Source organism: Pelophylax lessonae (genome assembly GCF_965119305.1).
Source record: "Pelophylax lessonae genome assembly, chromosome: 3".
NCBI lineage: Eukaryota > Metazoa > Chordata > Amphibia > Anura > Ranidae > Pelophylax > Pelophylax lessonae.
The window spans coordinates 608,108,842-608,127,999 of NC_138770.1; the positions used below are offsets into that span (position 1 = coordinate 608,108,842).

Below are 19,158 nucleotides of genomic sequence, written 5' to 3' on the forward strand. Positions count from 1 at the left end.
GAGAAGCAGTAGACTGATGAGCTTATCTCTCTGTCACTTTGCTCCTCGCTTCTAGTATGCCCCTTATTAGCACGTGAGCACTGCAGTACAGCTAACCTGCTCCTTGTGGGTATATATATTACAGAGTTGCATTCATTGCGTTTTCTTTAATTCAGAGTTAGCCATAGGACTAATATGTTTTTTCAGATTCTGTCTTATCTTTATTTACCCAGACTGCAATGCTGTGTCAGCCTATAACTACTGTGGACTGTATGAATCATGTATCAATCGACTCAGCAAGTAAAATGGGAAGCAGTGACAGTGTTAGCACATGCAGTCATCCAAAGAAAAGGGTAGTTTGGGACGTCTCCAGACAACCCCGGTCCTAAGCACCACGTGTTGAACTCTGAGCTGATTTGTAAATTTGTGAAGGGCACTGTTCCATTCTGATGGGGCCCCCCTCCCCCCTCTAGATTTTTTGTCAATTATCCTGCTACATTGTTGTTTATATACTTTTTGTAGAGACGCTACTTGCACCTGCTCCTGAGGAAGTGGAGCGAATTCCACGAAACACGTCGAGCATTTTCAGGTACCATTCTTCTGTCAAAATCATATGTTTATTTTATATGAATATTTGCCTATCATGAACCAATATTGTATTGTTTACTGAGATTTCCTATGCAATCAGCTCTTAACCCTTATCCATATGTTAGCATGATATGATTCAATCATATTATTGCTGAATATGTTTAATCAAATGAATTGTTGCAATTATGTAAAATATTTTATAATCTGCTGAAGACAGAGGCCATTTAATAAAAAACTTGCCTTCCATATTATTAGAGCTATTTACCAACTGTCTGCTGCGCACCTCATTTAAAGTCCCAACCCCTTCTTCTTCTTTAACCACATGATAGTTATCCAGAAGGGGCCTGACATGTCTGTTCCCAAGAGTACATAACAATACCAAATAAGGGAGCCCATGGACATTTGCATTTTTCAACAACAATCTTCTGTCACGATTTGACCACGCCCACGGCGACTAGCTAACCGAGACGTGGTTCCGTGACTGGGGAGTATAAGGGAATAAGGGAAATTCCTACTGAGTAATAAGACTGGCTGTGATACTTTCACAGCCCGCACTGCCTTTAGTCACCACTAGAGGGAGACTGCGCACCTCATTTAAAGTCCCAACCCCCTCTTCTTCTTTAACCACATGCAGTTATCCAGAAAGGGCCTGACATGTCTGTTCCCAAGAGTACATAACAATACCAAATAACAGGGCCCATGGACATCTGCATTTTTCAACAACAATCTTCGGCCATTTGACATTGATATGCACATTCAAGGGCTGGGAGACAACATTTACAGGAAAGCACCTGAGATAACAGCATGAGGTCATGTAGTTGAGTAATTTAAACATCATCTGACCTCTCACTTTGTCAGGCTCACACAAAGCCAGTGAGACTAAAAAAAGTGACAAGGATACATTTTCAAAAGGTAATCCTGGACAGATATTGGCTGAACCCACCAGTGTCCAATTAAAAGTGTATATTTTTGGTGACCTGACTCTTTAAGTGGCACTGGTGTAAAAATAAAGTAACCCACCTCATAGATGGCGAAGCCAATAGTGTGCATGTTCTCCCCAATCTTCTGAGCCTTCCTCCGATTCTTCTGCATTAGACCCACAATGGATGTGCAGCCTTCCTCTCCATCATTCGGATCATCGTCCTCCTCATTCAGCTTTATCATATACTGCAGGTTCATCCAAAAGGAGTCTGTAGAGAGAAACATCAATTTGCTATGTACTGTGCTACTGCTATAATTCTACAGGCTATGGTTTAATTTAATCTGTGACCAGGCTTTCAACATTTAAAGTGGTTCTAAAGCCTACATTTTTTCCCTTAATGCATTTCTATGTATTAAGTTAAAAAAACCTTCTCTGTAACAAAATCCCCCCTTATACTTACCTGATCCCGCATTGTGCATGATAGGCGAGGCTCTTCGGGATCTGTTCCTCCTCTCTGGGCAGATTGAGAGTAGCTGGAGCCATTGGCTCCCACTGCTGTCAATCAAATGCTGTGACAAGGAGTGTGGGATGGGGTCGAGTGTTAATGGACGCAGACATGGCAGCTTGGGACCGAGCCTGCACGAGTGCCCCCAAAGGAATCGGCTTCCTCTGGGGGCACTCGCCAAAGCTGAGGAGCACCAGGGAGAAGAGGATCGGGCTGCTCTGTGCAAAACCATTGCACATAGCAGCCAAGTATGACATGTTTATTTAAAAAAAAAAAGTAACCTTTAATATCACTTTAAGTATTTATATATACAAATAGTAAATGAGCTTTAAAAAAAGCCCTCATTAATCTCTGTAGCTGCCAGCACTGTGGAGCAATTTATTATCAAAATTCACAGCAGAACCACTGAAGTTGTTTCAAGTTATTCTCGCAGTAAGGCCTCATGCACAGCTGTAAGCCTAACTCCTACAGGAGATTGCAGCCTCAGAAGGTGTTTTTGAATTTGCGTTAACGCATGCTCTGGCGTCTGATATTAATGCTTCTATTGGTCAGAGTTCAAACGTGCCTAGCATTAATGTGTGCTAACGCGTGTAAGGGTTCTTTTGAGTGTTTCTTATGCTCAAAAGTTCCTCTCAAAAACGCACAAGTGATGTTTTCTTTTTTTCTGCCTGTAAACTTCCCTGCCACTAAAATCCTGAAAATGCCTATAGTGTGGATGTGCAAAAAAAAAAAAAAAAGCTTGAATATCTGAAGAATGATTTTTGGAGCTGCAGTGTGCACGAGGCCTAACTCTGCTCCAGTAGTGACTGATCAGCTCAGCTCCCCCTCCCAACAGTGACTGCGTTATTGTAATTAAAGAGGCATTGATTTGGGGCTCTGTTGGAAGCCTGCAGAGAACACTGGCAGAGCTGGATTTGGAATCAGTACTATACGTGAGTGCACAAGCCTTGCCCAGCAGCTCACAGAATGTGGAGAAAATATTGCAACTGTTCCCTACACCAATTAGCAGCCATAATATTAAGGAAGCTAGGATTCCTTTTCTCCCTGTGACCTACCTGGGAAATTCTGGCATTCTCCAGCAGTGGCTCCTCGCCTCCACATCCCGTCCATCTTCACCAGACTCCACTTCTTGTATTTGTCTGAGCTCAGGGTGTCGGGGGTGAGGTTACAGATCTCGAGCCTGGAGAAATGTCTCAGGAAATCATTGAATGACATCCTAGGGGGAGAGCAGGTAATATAACATAGCTTCACAGAAAACATATATAGGATTCTGATACATTATTTGTATCCCTGCCCTAGAGGAGCTTACAATCTAATCTCCTGCTGTAATTATATAGATACATTTTACATATTAAAGTCTGTCTGTAAAAGAGTCAGCTAATGAAATTATCCAGACTTACCACAATACCTCCTCTCTCCCCCTCTAGAGCATGACTCATCATTATTCGTTTTTCTTAACTTGTTCCTATAAGGCAGAGGTCTCCAAACTGCGTTCCTTTACCCAACCCTTGGGATACCATTCCTCCCTCTGGCATCAACAGTGGGGTATTGTTCCTCCCACTGACCCCAATGATGAAGCATACATTCTTCCTCTGACACCAATGATCAGGAACTATTGCTCCCACTGACAATGATGAGGCACTATTCCTCAGCTGACACCAATGATGGGGCACTATTCCTCCCACTGACATCAATGATAGGGCATAGTTGACAACATTTGAAAAAAAATTCCAGAGACACTTTGCAGCACAGCTATCAATTACTTACCACACCCACTTCCCTGAAGCTCCGCCCACTCTGAATAATTAATCTCCGCCTACTTATCAGATTATAGGGTCTACTTCATAAAGAGAGAATTACAGGAAATTGAAAACTTAAGGCCAAAGTAGCAGAGTTAGAATAATTCTCCCATTCTACTGCACTACTTCTGCCTAAAGTTTAAAATTCTCATCACAATTCCCTGCAATTCTAAAGTGTGAAATGTGCTCAGGTGTGACCATACAAAAAAATGTAATATGTAAATATAAATAAAGTGCAAGATGTAAATAAGTATGATTATACTATCTAGTATAATTAGGTTTTATTGTACTTATTTACACCTAACACTTTATTTAGATTTACATATTTCATTTTTTGTATGGTCCCACCTGAGCACATTTCACACTTTATTCACCTGTCTTTGAATTCAGCCCTCTGTAGGGTGATAGTTTTAATTTACATAAAACAATGTAGCATCCTTTCCTTCCTAACACATTACCCAGTCCATACCAGTATAGATCCTAACACATTACCCAGTCCATACCAGTATAGATTCTAACACATTACCCAGTCCATACCATCCTAACACATTACCGAGTCCATACCAGTATAGATCCTAACACATTACCCAGTCCATATCATCCTAACACATTACCAAGTCCATACCAGTATAGATCCTAACACATTACCCAGTCCATACCATCCTAACACCTTACAGAGTCCATAACAGTATAGTCCATACCAGTATAGATCCTAACACATTACCCAGTCCATGTTATCCTAACACATACCAAGTGCATACCAGTATAGATATCCAGCATGAGATTTTTCCCATTGAGGATTGAGGTCTGTTTTCATTTTTTTGAGCAATATATATATATATATATATATATATATATATATATATATATATATATGCACACACATACACGGATATGTACACACATTTATCTAGAGCTAGAAAACTATATATATGTATCAATTAACAGGTGTATAAATTAAATCTATAAAAAAAACATTATTGATAGTAGTAATTAATGGAGTGTGAGGCCTCCAGCTTGTCGGAAGGTGCTCTGCCTCCCCCTGCTGGCAGATTTTGGAAAGTGCACCATGCTGACACCCTGCCTTCGGTGACACGTTAAATTTGCGACAGGCGGGAGGAGTGAGCGGGCAGAGAGAGAGAGACAACCTGCTGCCAGAACTACAACTCCTAGCTGGGGTGAGAGCGACACTGTGTGGCACAAAATAAAAAAAAAAGATTTACATTGTCCCTGATTAACAGGGACAATGTAAAATACCCGGGACAGGCTCCTATTTGCCGGGATTGTCCCGGGAATAACGGGACAGTTGGCAGGTATGATAGGTCAGTATTCTACCCACTGAAACCAATGATAGGGCACTATTCCTCCCACTGACATCAATGATAGGGCACTATTCTACCCACTGACACCAATGATAGGGCACTATTCCTCCCACTGACACCAATGATAGGGCACTATTCCTCCCACTGACACCAATGATAGGGCACTATTCCTCCCACTGACATCAATGATAGGGCACTATTCTACCCACTGACACCAATGATAGGGCACTATTCCTCCCACTGACACCAATGATAGGGCACTATTCCTCCCACTGACATCAATGATAGGGCACTATTCCACCCACTGGCACCAATGATATGGCACTATTCCTCCCACTGACATCAATGATAGGGCACTATTCCACCCACTGACACCAATGAAGAGGCACTATTCCTCCCACTGACACCAATGATAGGGCACTATTCCTCCCACTGACATCAATGATAGGGCACTATTCCACCCACTGACACCAATGAAGAGGCACTATTCATCCCACTGAGGACCATCCTCAGGAATAAATGGGGCTGTGATGGATGTGAGCACTAGGCACCGGACCCAGCTGGGATGTTTTACTTGCAATGGCTGTGTGGCACAGGAGAGGCTGCACTGGACAACTTCACCACAGGCTTATGAAAAAAATGTTGCTGTTTAAAATGTCAATCATTCACACTGGCTCTATAAATCTCCACTATAATTTTCCTAAAAGGTTTCTTTCCTAGGATCATCATTGCCATCTAGTGGCAGTAACCACTTAAGCCCCGGAAGATTTTACCCCCTTCCTGACCAGGCCCTATTTTGCGATTCGGCACTGCGTGACTTTAACGGACAATTGCGCGGTCGTGCGATGCTGTAAATGAAATTGACATCCTTTTTTCCCCACAAACAGAGCTTTCTTTTGGTGGTATTTGATCACCTGTGCGATTTTTACTTTTTGCGCTATAAACAAAAAAAGAGCGTAAATTTGGAAAAAATAACAATATTTTTCAAATTTTTTTATATGAAATTCCCCAAAAAATGTAAAATCTAAATTTTTTAACATTTTTGGCCAATTTGTTTTCTGCTACATATGTTTGGTGAAAAAAATCGCAATAAGCGTATTTTGATTGGTTTGTGCAAAAGTTATTGCGTTTACTAACTAAGGGAAAGATTTCTGTCATTTTTGGTGTTTTTTTTTTTAACGAGTAATGGCGGCGATCTGTGATTTTTTTTGCGGGACTGCGACATTGCGGCGGACAGATCGGACCCTTGACTGACATTTTTGACACTTTTGGGGTTACCAGTGACATTACTACAGTAATCAGTGCTATACATATGCACTGTTACTGTAAAAATGACACTGGCAGGGAAGGGGTTAAACTTATTGGTGATGCAGGGGTTAAGTGTGTCCCTAGGGGCGTGCTTCTAACTGTAAAGGGATGTGGCTAGTGATGTAAGCACAGAGACATACGATCCTACATAGCAGGATCAGGGAGAATGACAGGCAGCTCTGTTTACATCAGCCGCCTGCCTTTCTCCCTCTCCACGGGGAGATCGCGAGTGGCCGGAGGACATTGGGTCCGCTGGTCACACGCGTGGACTAGATAGGGAACGAGCGGGGGCGGGAGCGCGCCTCCGGCGGCGCGCGCTCGCCCCCTAGAGGCTCACAGGCTAGCGACGTAGTCCTACGTCACTTTGCCTATACGGGGCTGACCGCCGCAGAAAATAGTCGTGCGGCGGTCCGCAAGTGGTTAATGCAGTATTTTTTTTTTTAATAATTCAACCAGGAAAAATACTGCATTATTGTCACTAGATGGCACTAACAATCTCTTAAATGTCCTATCATTGAAATTACAGTGAAGATTTGTGGAGCCTGTGCAAAATGACTGGCATATTTGCACTATGGATTTTTTTTATAGACCGCTTATAGTGTAGTTGTCCTGAGCTGAGGAAAGCTGCTGGGTCTGCATACTTTTAGATGTGATTTCCTATTGGGAGTATCTCACCAAAAATTACATTCATCAGGGGAAGCCTGATGTCTGACTTGCATCTTAGTGCAGACTTCTGGGAAAATACAGTGTCTCCTTGAAAAAGTATTCATACCTGTTGAAATTTTCCACATTTTGTCATGTTACAACCAAAAACGTAAATGTATTTTATTGGGATTTTATATGATAGACCAAAACAAAGTGGCACATGATTGTGAAGTGGAAGTGTGGCGTACATTTGAATTCAGCCCCCTTTACTCTGATACCTTTAACTAAAATCTAGTGTAACCAATAGCCTTCAGAAGTCACCTAATTAGTAAATGGAGTCCACCTGTGTGTAATTTATTCTTAGTATAAATACAGCTGTCTTGTGAAGCCCATAGAGGTTTGTTAGAGAACCTTAGTGAGCAAACAGCATCATGAAGGCCAAGGAACACACCGGACAGGTCTCTGAGGCTCTGAGGAAGAGGCAGGTCCTTTAAATCCATTAGCCAGTCGCTGCAAGAACTTCATTACTGTGACGCGACAACCCAGATGCCGAAAAAATATTGTTGATATGCTTTTATACAATCTTGGTTTGTGAGTATGAGTTTGCACTTACTTTTAATAAAGCTGTTTTATTTCGAGGTAATGCGCTAGGCCGGTGCGCCCTCTGTTTTTTCTTGTTCCAGGTCAGAGATAAAGTTCTGGAGAAGTTTAAAGCAGGGTTAGGTTATAAAAAAAAATATCCCAAGCATTGAACATCTCACAGAGCACTGTTCAATCCATCACATCCATACACTTTCATCTGCATATGATACTGTAATCAGGCAGAGGGGAGGGATTGTGTACACTGTATGGGAGTGTAAAACTCTTTTCATTTGATTGTGAATTTCAGGGCTTGTTCCCAACAAGGTTCACCTGGGTAGTAACCTGGTTGGGGAAAACTGTAAAAAGGGCAGCTGTACCATTAAAGTTTGAGTTCTATTTCACCCACAATGTAGGATTGCCTTGCACTTCATACTCCCTTGGATAATCACTAAGCTCTTGTAAGAGCTTGTACTGTACCTGCTTCACTCTCTGGGGAAAGAGAGGTTCACCCACTAGAACCTGGAGCCTTGTCATAGGTCCAAGGTGGGTAGGAGACAGCGAGACCCTAACCAAGCTACGGTGTTTTGTGGGGTCTGAGGTGGTTATGGTGTCTGGTGGAGTGCTTGGAGCCCTTGGGAAGCACTAGGAGCATCCGTCAACTGTCGGTTGATCCGTTACAGCTACCTTCTGAGACAGAGAAATCTTCCTAATATTGTCAAAAGGAGGCTTTTGAAGAACAGACAACACCATGGAGGTAACGGGGATCTCCTCGCAGGAGCCAGATGCCGCAACCCATTGAATAAATGTGGGAATCAAGCTATTAGTAGCCAACGTGCATTGGAAGTAAAGGGCCAAGGCCAACACCTGACCCTTGATAGTGCCTAACGCCAAGTGCTGCTCAACCCCTTTTTGTAAAAAGACCAAAACCTTAGCTATAGAAAACAAGCGAGGGTGTAGCTGCAGCGATTCACACCATGAAATGTATGATTTCCACGTACGATGATAGATCTTCCTAGAAGTTGACTTCCTGGCGTTCAAAAGAGTAGAAATCACTGAGTCAGATAGATCTCTATCCCTCAACACCTTGCTTTCAACAGCCAAGCCATTAAAGCCAGATACCGTAAAGCAGGATGGAAGATCAGTCCTTGAGACAGCAGATCTTCCCGTAGAGGAGGTCGCCATGGAGGATCCACAACCATTTTTACCAGTTCTGAGTTCCAAGATCGTCAAGGCCAGTCTGGTGCCACCAAAACGATCGGAATGCCTTCCACCACCACCCAGCGAAGAAACCTCGGCAGGAGTACTAGTGAAGGGAAGGCATAAATCAGGCAATATTGGCTCCAAGGAGCCACCAGAGCCTCTGTGGCGTTGGCTAGAGGATCCTGAGACCTGGCCACAAAACGCTGAACTTTCCTGTTGAGACGAGATGCAAACAGATCCACCTCTGGAGTCCCCCACCGAGCACACTGGAGATGAAACACTTCTGGATGAAGGGACCATTCCCCTTGATCCAACACCTGATGATTCAGGTAATCCGCTTGCCAATTTTCCACACTCGGTATGTGGACTGTGGAAAGGGCCAGAACATTGGTTTCCGCCCAAACCAGAATCTCAGCCACCTCCTTGGCCGCCAGGACCCTCTTGGTGCCCCCTTGATGATTGATGTAAGCCACAGCCGTGGCATTGTCCGACTGTATCTGAACCGGTGAGCCACTTAGTCGACTCATCCAGTGGAGCAGGCAAAGCTTGATAGCCCTCAGTTCCAGAATATTGATCGGCAAGGAAGACTCCTCAGCCATTCAAGTCCCCTGGACACAAAGTTTCCCCAAGCACTCCACCCCCAGCCTGATAGGCTGGCGCCCATGGTCACCACCGTCCAGAACAACGGTAGGAATGACTTGCCCTGACACAGAACAGTTGACTGGATCCACCAGCATAGAGCCGAATTCGCGAGATGGCTCAAACAAATATTCTGGTCCAATGGCCGAGGATCCCTGTTCCACTTTGCCAGAAACTCCTTCTGCAAAGGTCTCAAGTGAGACTGTTCAAACGGGACTGCTTCGAAGGTCGACACCATCAGGCCCAGGGACCTCATGCTAGGGGGACTGACAAGGAGGACTGATAGGTTTCCATCAGCAACCTGATCGCCCTTTGCAGCATCTGAAGCTTCTCTAAGGAAAGAAAGACCCTCGCCAGAGCAGAGTCGAGAGTCAGCCCCAGATAAGTGACCTGCACGGATGGCGTCAGAACAGATTTCTAGAAATTGATCATCCACCCGAATTGTTGAAGGGTCTGAACTGTAATAGAGATGTTGCCCAACAGATCCGAATGGGAGACTGCTCGCAACAGAAGATCGTCCAGATATCCCACAATCGAGATACCTCGCTGACGTAAAAAGGCCTGCACAGGGGCCAGGACCTTGGTAAAGACTCTGGGAGTGGAGGCGAGACCAAAGGGTTACGCCACAAATTGAAAATGCTCCTCTGCCACCGCAAAACAGAGGAATTGTTGATGTCCCTCGAATATGGGGACATGGAGATACACATCTTTGATATCGATGGAGGCCAGAAATTCCCCCTGATTTAATGATGCCACTAATGATATCCTGCACTGGATTTACAAAAGCTGTCACAGGCAGCCATGTTGTTCAGAAGCAACCATTTTGTTCAGTAGGCAGCCATGACAGGCAGAACAGATATACACGCAGTGATATTCTCCCCCCTCCCCACCTCAATTCACTCATGGAATGCAGATGTTTTACACTTCAAAAGAACCGTTATCTCAACTCAGAGACAGGAAACCTCTAATTGCTATCTGGGATAGGATGTCTGTTCTTCCAAAAGGCCTGTCGTAAAACTTTGAACAAATCCATTAAGGACCAGAACTGAGTCGTAAATAGCATTCAACCAAGCTGTTCATTAACCACTTTAGCCCTGGAGGATTTGGCTGCTCAATGACCAGGCCCCTTTTTCCAACTTGGCACTGCGTGACTTTAACTGACAATTGTGCGGTCATGCAATGCGATACCCAAATAAAATTTACATCCTTTTTTCCCACAAATAGAGCTTTCTTTTGGTGGTAATTGATCACCTCTGTGCTTTTTATTTTTTGCGATATTAATAAAAAAAGAGCGAACATTTTGAGAAAAAATTACATTTTCAACTTTGTCTTTTAAAAAATATCCAATATACTCAATTTATGTCATATATTTTGGCCAAATTGTATTTAGTTACATGTCTTTGACAAAAAAAATCTCAATGAGTGTATTTTTATTGGCTTGCGCAAAAGTTATAGCGTCTACAAACTATGGTGTAAAATACTGGAATTTATGCAGCTTTTACTTTCTGACTGCCTATCTCATTTCATGAAGTGCTAAAATGGCAGGGCAGTACAACCCCCCCCCCCCCCAAATTACCACTTTTTGGAAAGTAGACATCCTAAGGAATGTCCTGAGAGGCATGTTGAGCTCATTGAATATTTAATTTTTTTTTGTCACAGGTGTTTGAAAAATGACTAAAAAATATATATATTTTTTTAACACAAAGTTGTCATTGAAATGATATATTGCTTACGCATACCATGGGTATATGTGTAATTACATCCCAAGATATATTCTGCTGCTTCTTCTGAGTACAGGGATACTGAGTACAGGGAATGTCTACTTTGCAAAATGGGGTCATTTGGGGGGTTTTGTGCTATCTTGAAATTCCAGGGCCTCTGAAACTGTGACAGGTAGTGCGCAAGTAAAATGCACAATTTACGCATCCCTGTACTCAGGAGAAGCAGCAGAATTTATTTTGGGGTGTCATTTCACATACAGTATACCCATGGCATGCCTGAGCAATATATAATTTAGTGACAACTTTTTGTAAAAAAAACAAAAACAAATTGTCACCTTCCCGAAACTTAGGGCAAAATACAAAATACTCCATGGACTCAATATGCCTCTCAGCAAATGGCTTTGGGTGTCTACTTTTCAAAAAGGGGTAATTTTGGGGGTGTTTGAACTGTCCTGGCATTTTATGCTCAATCTTAGCCACACATCACCCACTCTTCTAACCACTTGAAAACCAAGCTTTTTCTGTGACTTTTTTACATGAAAAATATTTTTTTTTACTAGAAAATTACTTTGAACCCCCAAACATTATATATTTTTTTTAAAGCAGAGGCCCTACAGAACAAAATGGTGGATATTGCAAATTTTATTGTCACACGCTATTTGCGCACAGATTTTCCAAACGCAATTTCTGCGAAAAAAAAATATTTTTTTAAATTTAATGCACAAATACACTATATAATTCCAAATTGTTTGGTAAAATTTAAAAGATGATCTTATGCCGAGTACATAGATAACAAACATGACATGCTTTAAAAATTGTGCACACCTGTGCAGTGGCAACAAACTATGTACATTTTTAAAAGCTTTTAAAAGTCTTTACAGGTTACCACTTTAGACTTACAGAGGAGGTCTACAGCAAGAATTACTGCCCTCAACCTGGCGTTTGCGGCGATACCTCACATGCATGTTGCAATTGCGGTTTACATATGACACTAGACCAACGCTTGCGTGCGCCTTTGCGCGCAAGCACAGGGGGACAGGGAGGGCTTGATTTTTTTTTATGTTATTTTGACACCTTTCCTTTCCTTTCATTTTTTTTTTTTTTAACCATTTTTATTTTTTATCGCAGTGAATTTAAATATCCCCTATGATAGCAATCTGTAGTGACAGTAGGGGTGTTGAAAATAATCGTTGCATCGATGCATCGCGATGCGGCTTGAACGATTTAAATCCGATGCTGAGGAGCGGCCGAAGCGATGCGTGGATGACGTCATCCGCCCCCCCCCCCGGCCTCTCCAAGGACAGCCCGGCTGCCAGTGCATCAAAAGTTAAAACAAATTAGTGTCAGTAACTCAGTTTCAGGGCACCCTTCCAGTGTGTAAGGGTTAATGTAAACTGATTCCTGAATTTACCTTATCATCTCAGGATTTTACATCTCAGTCACATTCAAGTGGTGCCCTCTGGCCAGCCGATCTCCTCCTCCTCCTCCTCCTCCTCACCGCTGGCTAAGTGCAGGAGAGGAGACTGATGATGAAAATACTGGAGATAATAAGGTAATCACTCAGGCATCAGTTTACATCAACCCTTACACACTGGAATTGTCCCTGAAACATAGTCACTGACACTAATTTTGCAAATATGTGCTGAATGTACAAAACAGGTGCACTCTTTTAAAGTTTAAAATATGAAAGAAAACTCCTCATGAGTCCACTAGCGGCGCTAAGGGTGCATAATCTACATACACCGACAGTAATAGCACATGCAATTATTGGTAAGTGAACCACTGTATATTTCAAAAGTGGAAAAACAGTCCAAATAAAAGTCTGTTTGAAGTGCAGCACAACCGCATGCAGGCAGCAGGATACAAAACCTCCACCTCACCACAGTGCACGCCCAGATGGAAATGCGCACAGATATAGGCCTGTAGTAATCTTCTGCAAGATCCTCAAACACCAGAGTCAATGTGGTATCGTCTCCAAAAGGAACCCAGACTGCTTGACCACTCACCAAGACGTACATGTAAAATGAATATCACAAGCACATAGCGTAACCCCGTTTTCATTTATTGAAAAGATAAAAGCATAACACTCATCCCTTAGGGATTACACTCACATGCTCAAAATAAAGACAAACGTTGTAAATTGTATGTTAAGCAGTTACCGCACTGTCGATCGGGACACACCGTTCGTTACTGCCGACCGCTGGGTGCCATAGGCGGATAACTTCCGGGTGTGGCGTCTGACGTGTGTCGGTAACCAAGGTAACTGCGTGCTCACGCCCTAACGTGTTTCGTCATCACGGACTTGGAAGTCCGAGTTTTGGAAGCGCTGGGTGAGCAGGATTGTTATTCTACTCCTAGTGATATATGTGCTGAATGTGCTAGTACAGTTCCCATGTGAAAAGTACTAGATCAAAGGGTATAAAAGGTGCTAGCAAGAATGTCTAGTATAAAACATATATGAGCTCACCCAATATAATATATAAGTGCAAATTGTCAAAAATAAATCACAATATATAATACAGTGCAAGTGACATAGAAAACCTCTAGAAAACCTCTATTACTGATATTATTATCCCTAGAGGTTTTCTATGTCACTTGCACTGTATTATATATTGTGATTTATTTTTGCCAATTTGCACTACTTTTCGCAGTTATATATTATATTGCGTGAGTCCCTAATCCAGAGTGACACGCACACCGACTCCATCTGCCTGCTGATTGCCGGTTTGTGACTGTGTTAGGAGAGTAAACATCAGACACACGGTAAAAATACATATAGTGGACAGAGTGCGGTCCAAACATAGAAGTCGCTGATGTTTTTAAAACTGGTATTGTTTTAATAAAAGTTGTGAACAAATTACGCTATGTGGAGTCCCTTGTGTTTGCCCTAAGCTGTGTAGGAGACATTGATGCAAAGGACGCCTTTTGCAGTGGACCCTAAGTCCTGGAGTCTTCCTGTATGCAGCTGATGGTTTATTTGCAACAAGGCTCAAGTGTATATTTAATCCGGTAAGCCCCCACCTTCTCCACGGGGTGTATTTGGTGATAAGAGGTTCCCACCACCAATATTCTTCTGCATGCCTGGAAATGTGCATGGACTGGTGTAAGGCATAGCACAGGAAACAAAAGGACTGATTCGTTATTTGCACAGAGCACTGGAGCACTTGATTTATGGTTTATAATTAAATGCACTTTACCAAGTGATATTGTTTACACACTTATGCACTTTAGATTATGATTAATATTTATTACTGCTGCCAAGTGGTATATATATATATTTTTTTTTTTTGCACTTTATATATTGCACATTATTTATTGATATTTGTATGCATTTGGTATAATCATATTATAAAATATTGTAGCAGGGTGATCTATATATAATAGGATTACTGCGCTGCTGGTTTTGGTAATATTAGCACCTTTATACCCTTTGATCTAATACTTCCCACATCAGGACTGTACTAGCATATTCAGCACACTTTTTGCTTATTTTGCACATCATTTATGTTAGTAGCGCTGTATCTTTCTATTCATGATCCTTCTATGTGCAGTGATTCACGCATTTTGATATAGCTGCTGCGAGTATTATATTGTATACTAGTGTGCGATTCCACACACAGTCGCGCTGATACTTTCACCTTTTTGAAAACCATTGGGCAGTGGGCTGGGCATGGTCATTGGGCAGTAATCATGATGCATCGCGGAATCTAATCGAATCGTTGCCTTGATAATCGTAATCGAATCGTGAGACGAGTGAAGATGCGCAGCCCTAAGTGACAGGTACTCTTTTTTTAAAAATCGGGGTCTTTTAGACTCTAGATCTCTCCTCTGACCTTAACGCATCTGACCACACCAAAATTGGTGTGATAAAATGCTTTCCCAATTTCCCAATGGCGCTGTTTATTGAAACAGAAGTCATGAAATGCTCGTAGCTTCCAGTATCTTAGGCCATAGAGATGATTGGAGCCCTTCTCGTCTCCAATCAGCTCTATGGTTAGATAACTGAGCCACCAGCTGCACTCTTGTGTTAACCAGTGGGACAGGAGAGCCCGGGAAAAAACCCGTAAGGCGGCAGGAGGGGGGAGTCCCACTGCTTGTAAAAGCAGTCTAGCAGGCAATTATCCGCTAGGACTGCTTTTACATGTAAGCCGACGCTGTCTGTGTCAGAATATGGGTTTGTATGATGTTTGGTACCACCTGCTGTACCTATATCCCCAACAACACTGGAGCGGATGGCAGCGTCTTCCACACATTGAAGGGCTTGGAGATGCTATCTCTGGAATTGGCAAAATATAGCGGGATTGAGGACCCCTTCACCGGATGCATGGAACAATGGTTTGGAAAAAGGGGCAAGTATTTTACTACCCTAGCCACTGCGGTTTCAGTAGTGCTGTCAGTGTTATTATGCTTAGGCTGCTGTCTGGTACCATGTATGAAGGGACTCATCTCAAGGATAGCGGACAAAGCTGCTAGCGATGTAATGTATACAGTTCTTGCCACCAATGAACTTGATCCGCCTTTGGATGAGGTAACAACTGTGTAAAATGTACATACAGTATATGCTTATAAAAAAATTTAAGAGGCCAACTGTTTTTATGGTAATGCCTGTTGAAACAGGGTTTTGAGCAAAGCCTATATATTGTAGGTTCAACAGGAGGGAAATGTTAGGTAAATTGAATAAACCATGTTTTGCGTGAACCTAAAATATACATAGAGTTATGCTTTAAGCTTACTTGTAACTAATGAAATATGCTTATCCGAGGAAAACAACAGAAACAGATGGTCTGCTTATTTCAAAAGAGGACAGTGGCAACATGGTGAAAACCAATGGCTTACTTCCCTGTTTGATCAACGAATAGACATTTGTGGTTAAAGAACCAACGAAATTGACCACCAGTTGTAATAAAACCATGTAACGGACCGTTTCAGCAGACAAGGGGTTAAAATCCGTTTAGGCGATATGCCCCTTTCTGAGAGACAGGCACAGCTACTGGAGAACACCAAACTCCCGAACTGGATACAAAATAGCACTCCAACCTGGAACCTCACGAATAGCTGCTAGCAGACGAACAGGAAAAACATACATCAGCTTACACTCCTAGCAATCAGTCTCCAACAGCATACAGTGAATCCCCCCAAGAACGAGACAGAGCTCCGAGTTGAGGGTAAAACAGGAACAACATTTATTGGAAGAACACAGCACACTTTTATACAGAATTTGGAACATCCTTCCCCCAACAACCGCTTTCCCATTGGTCAATTTCACAGTACCTGCAGTCCCCAATAAGGTCCTCTCCAGACATGCAAATGAGGGCTCGAAAATGAGTCAGTAGTGATTGGTCAGATAGCTTGACCATGAGGGCTGCTATGCAAATGAGGACTTGAAAATGAGTCAACAGGGATTGGTCAGATAGCTTTGACCAATGCAAGGAGACAGAAGCCCTAGGGGGCAATCAATGTAAACTATAGTCAGACACAGAACAATGGTTCCCTAACGAGCCCTCAATACACATTACTCTGAGTGTCAATACCTCCCTTAGCAGACAACAGGTGAGGTCATTAGCACACCTGACAAAAGGTGAATGGGGAGCCACCTTAGACAGTCCGTCTCCTCAGAACTTCCTGGAATGACCATATTAGGAGTTGACTTCCTGTTCCTTACAGTTTACAGGAATACGTTTTAGCTTCCAGGATAGAGGCAAGACTCCATTAGCCACATTGGTTAAAGAAACACAAAAAGACACAAAAATGCATAACTCCCAGTCTACTGAACAGAACCCCCACATTCAACCCATCCCCAGATAGCCTGGATCGGAGCGCTCAACATATCCAAACAGCGCTCAGATGCCACAAACACAGTCAAACTGCCATGGGGTTTACGTTTAGCATGGGCTGATGAGAGAGGGTCCATAGTCACCTTGCAGGAGGCGAGCAACCAGGCTTCTCCAATGCCCAGTGGCGAGATTGGTCTCGTCACAAACCAGTTGCAACTAACCATAATAAGAAAATGGACTCTGATTGGACCAGTTACATGGTCACACCTAGGTTACAGCCCAGGATACATCTATGTCTCATGCATATTCATTACTATAAAAGCTTAAGCCCTGTGGGGGATCGATAGGAATCACATACCGGCAGACTGAACCTTTAGCATACACCTGCTTGCATTTGTGTATTTCTCCATGTGCACATGAAATAAAGCGAACGTACTTGTTTTCCTACAAACACCGGTTTCCAAGCCTGGAATTCTTCCAACAGTTATCAATTGAAATTTTTACCATTTTTTCTGCCTTTTATTTTTGCCCCCTTTTTTTCCACTGGAGCTATTGATCATGCCCTTGTCTTCACCCGGGACGTCATCTCCCATGGCTGATGGTGTTACCTATGTGTGTGTCGGGGACTTGGACTGCTCTGCCTCTATGGATCTTTCTGGGCAGTCCCCTTCTCCTCCTGTGTTTCCTCGTTCCCCCCTGGGGTGTCGAGGTTCTTTGCCCAGCTGAGTACTGAACCTAATTGTCTACATCTATTGACGCAAGACCTGCTATAGCTGACACTGTAAGCATTGTTTCATGGAATGTTCTTGGACTGAACAACCCATTGAAGAGAACTGCAGTACTTAGAAATCTAAAAAGATTGCAAGCTGATGTGGTATGCCTGCAGGAGACTCATCTGTCCCCTGATCCGTCGCCTAGCCTGGCCCCTACTATATTTAGTTATCAATATCACTCTACTTTGTCTACTTTTTCCAGGGGGGGGGGGGTCTGTGTCTTGGTGTGGAGGGGGGTTCGATTTGCCTGCTCCTCTAGTTTTTTAGATCCTGAGGGTAAATTTGTGATTTTGCTACTATGTACTGTTGGGGGGTTGACTTGTGCACTTATTACGGTCTATGTCCCGCCTCCTTTTTCTACTGGGGTGATTAGACTACTGGCAGAGCGAATTGCTGGACTTCCGGCGGTTCCTCTGTTAGTGGTCGGTGACTATAATGCAATACTGGATCCCCACTGGGATAGGTTCTCCCCTCGCTCCGGGACCCCGCCACCGGCTGGCATCGGGACCCCCTTTGCTTGGCTGATGGGGGAGCTTGACTGACGGATGTGTGGAGGCTGGGCCACCCGGGTGATAGGGTGTACTCCTGCTTTTCAGCTGCACAGGCGGGCCTTTCAGGTATTGATATGGGAGGCCCTTTTGCCTCTTGTGATGGAAGCTGAGTATGGCCCGAGACTTGTCTCGCACCATGCCCTGCTCCGGATCAGACTGTCCCTCCTGACTAGAACGGGGAGGCCCCTCTGGAGACTAAACCCCTTCTGGTTAACACTTTTCCCTAGGCCAGACCCTGTATCTGCTTTACTGTCCTCCTACTTTAAAACTAACCTGAATACGGCAGACTTGGGGGTCTTGTGGGATGCAGCAAAGGCCTTTTTGCGGGGACAATTTAGCTATTTGATTACCAATATTAAGTCCTCTACTAAATTGTGGGAGAATACAGTTATGGCGGAGGTAACGGGGACAGAGGAAGCATATGTGAATAACCCTATTGATGACATCCAGCGCTCTTAGTTGGCAGCCCAATCCCTCTCTAAGATGGTGGCATTACAATTAGCTGAAAACAAAAGGTTCTTCCTTCAACAAAAACATTTTGAGGAGGGGGAGAGTACGGGTCATATGCGGGCTATGTTGGTACGTTCCCAACAACCGGCCACATTTATTGCGGAACTTAGGGACCCCTCGGGCGTTCAGTGGAGTACTACCCATGAGATCTCTAGGGCTCTCCGGGAGTTTTATTCGGATCTGTACTCATCCAAGGTGTCGCTGCGCCACAGGTGGTGGAGGATTTTTTCGATGCATGTGAGTTGCCCTTATTGTCTGCCATGGATGCTGTGGGGCTAGACGCCCCCTTGACCGAGGATGAACTTCTTATGGCCCTAAAAGCTGCCCCGAAGGGTAAATC

General features: G+C 43.4%; 1 protein-coding gene across 1 annotated transcript in view; it reads right to left on the reverse strand.

The window, feature by feature from the left end:
• Nucleotides 1–19,158, reverse strand: part of LOC309550642 (calpain-2 catalytic subunit-like) — a gene marked incomplete at both ends in the record, with an annotated part of 56,963 nt that overhangs the window by 6,183 nt on the left and 31,622 nt on the right. Inside the window, 2 exons of the mRNA XM_082250979.1 lie at nucleotides 1,588–1,757; nucleotides 3,050–3,210. Coding sequence (XP_082107105.1) covers nucleotides 1,588–1,757; nucleotides 3,050–3,210 — 331 coding nt within the window. The remainder of the gene's footprint in view (nucleotides 1–1,587; nucleotides 1,758–3,049; nucleotides 3,211–19,158) is intronic.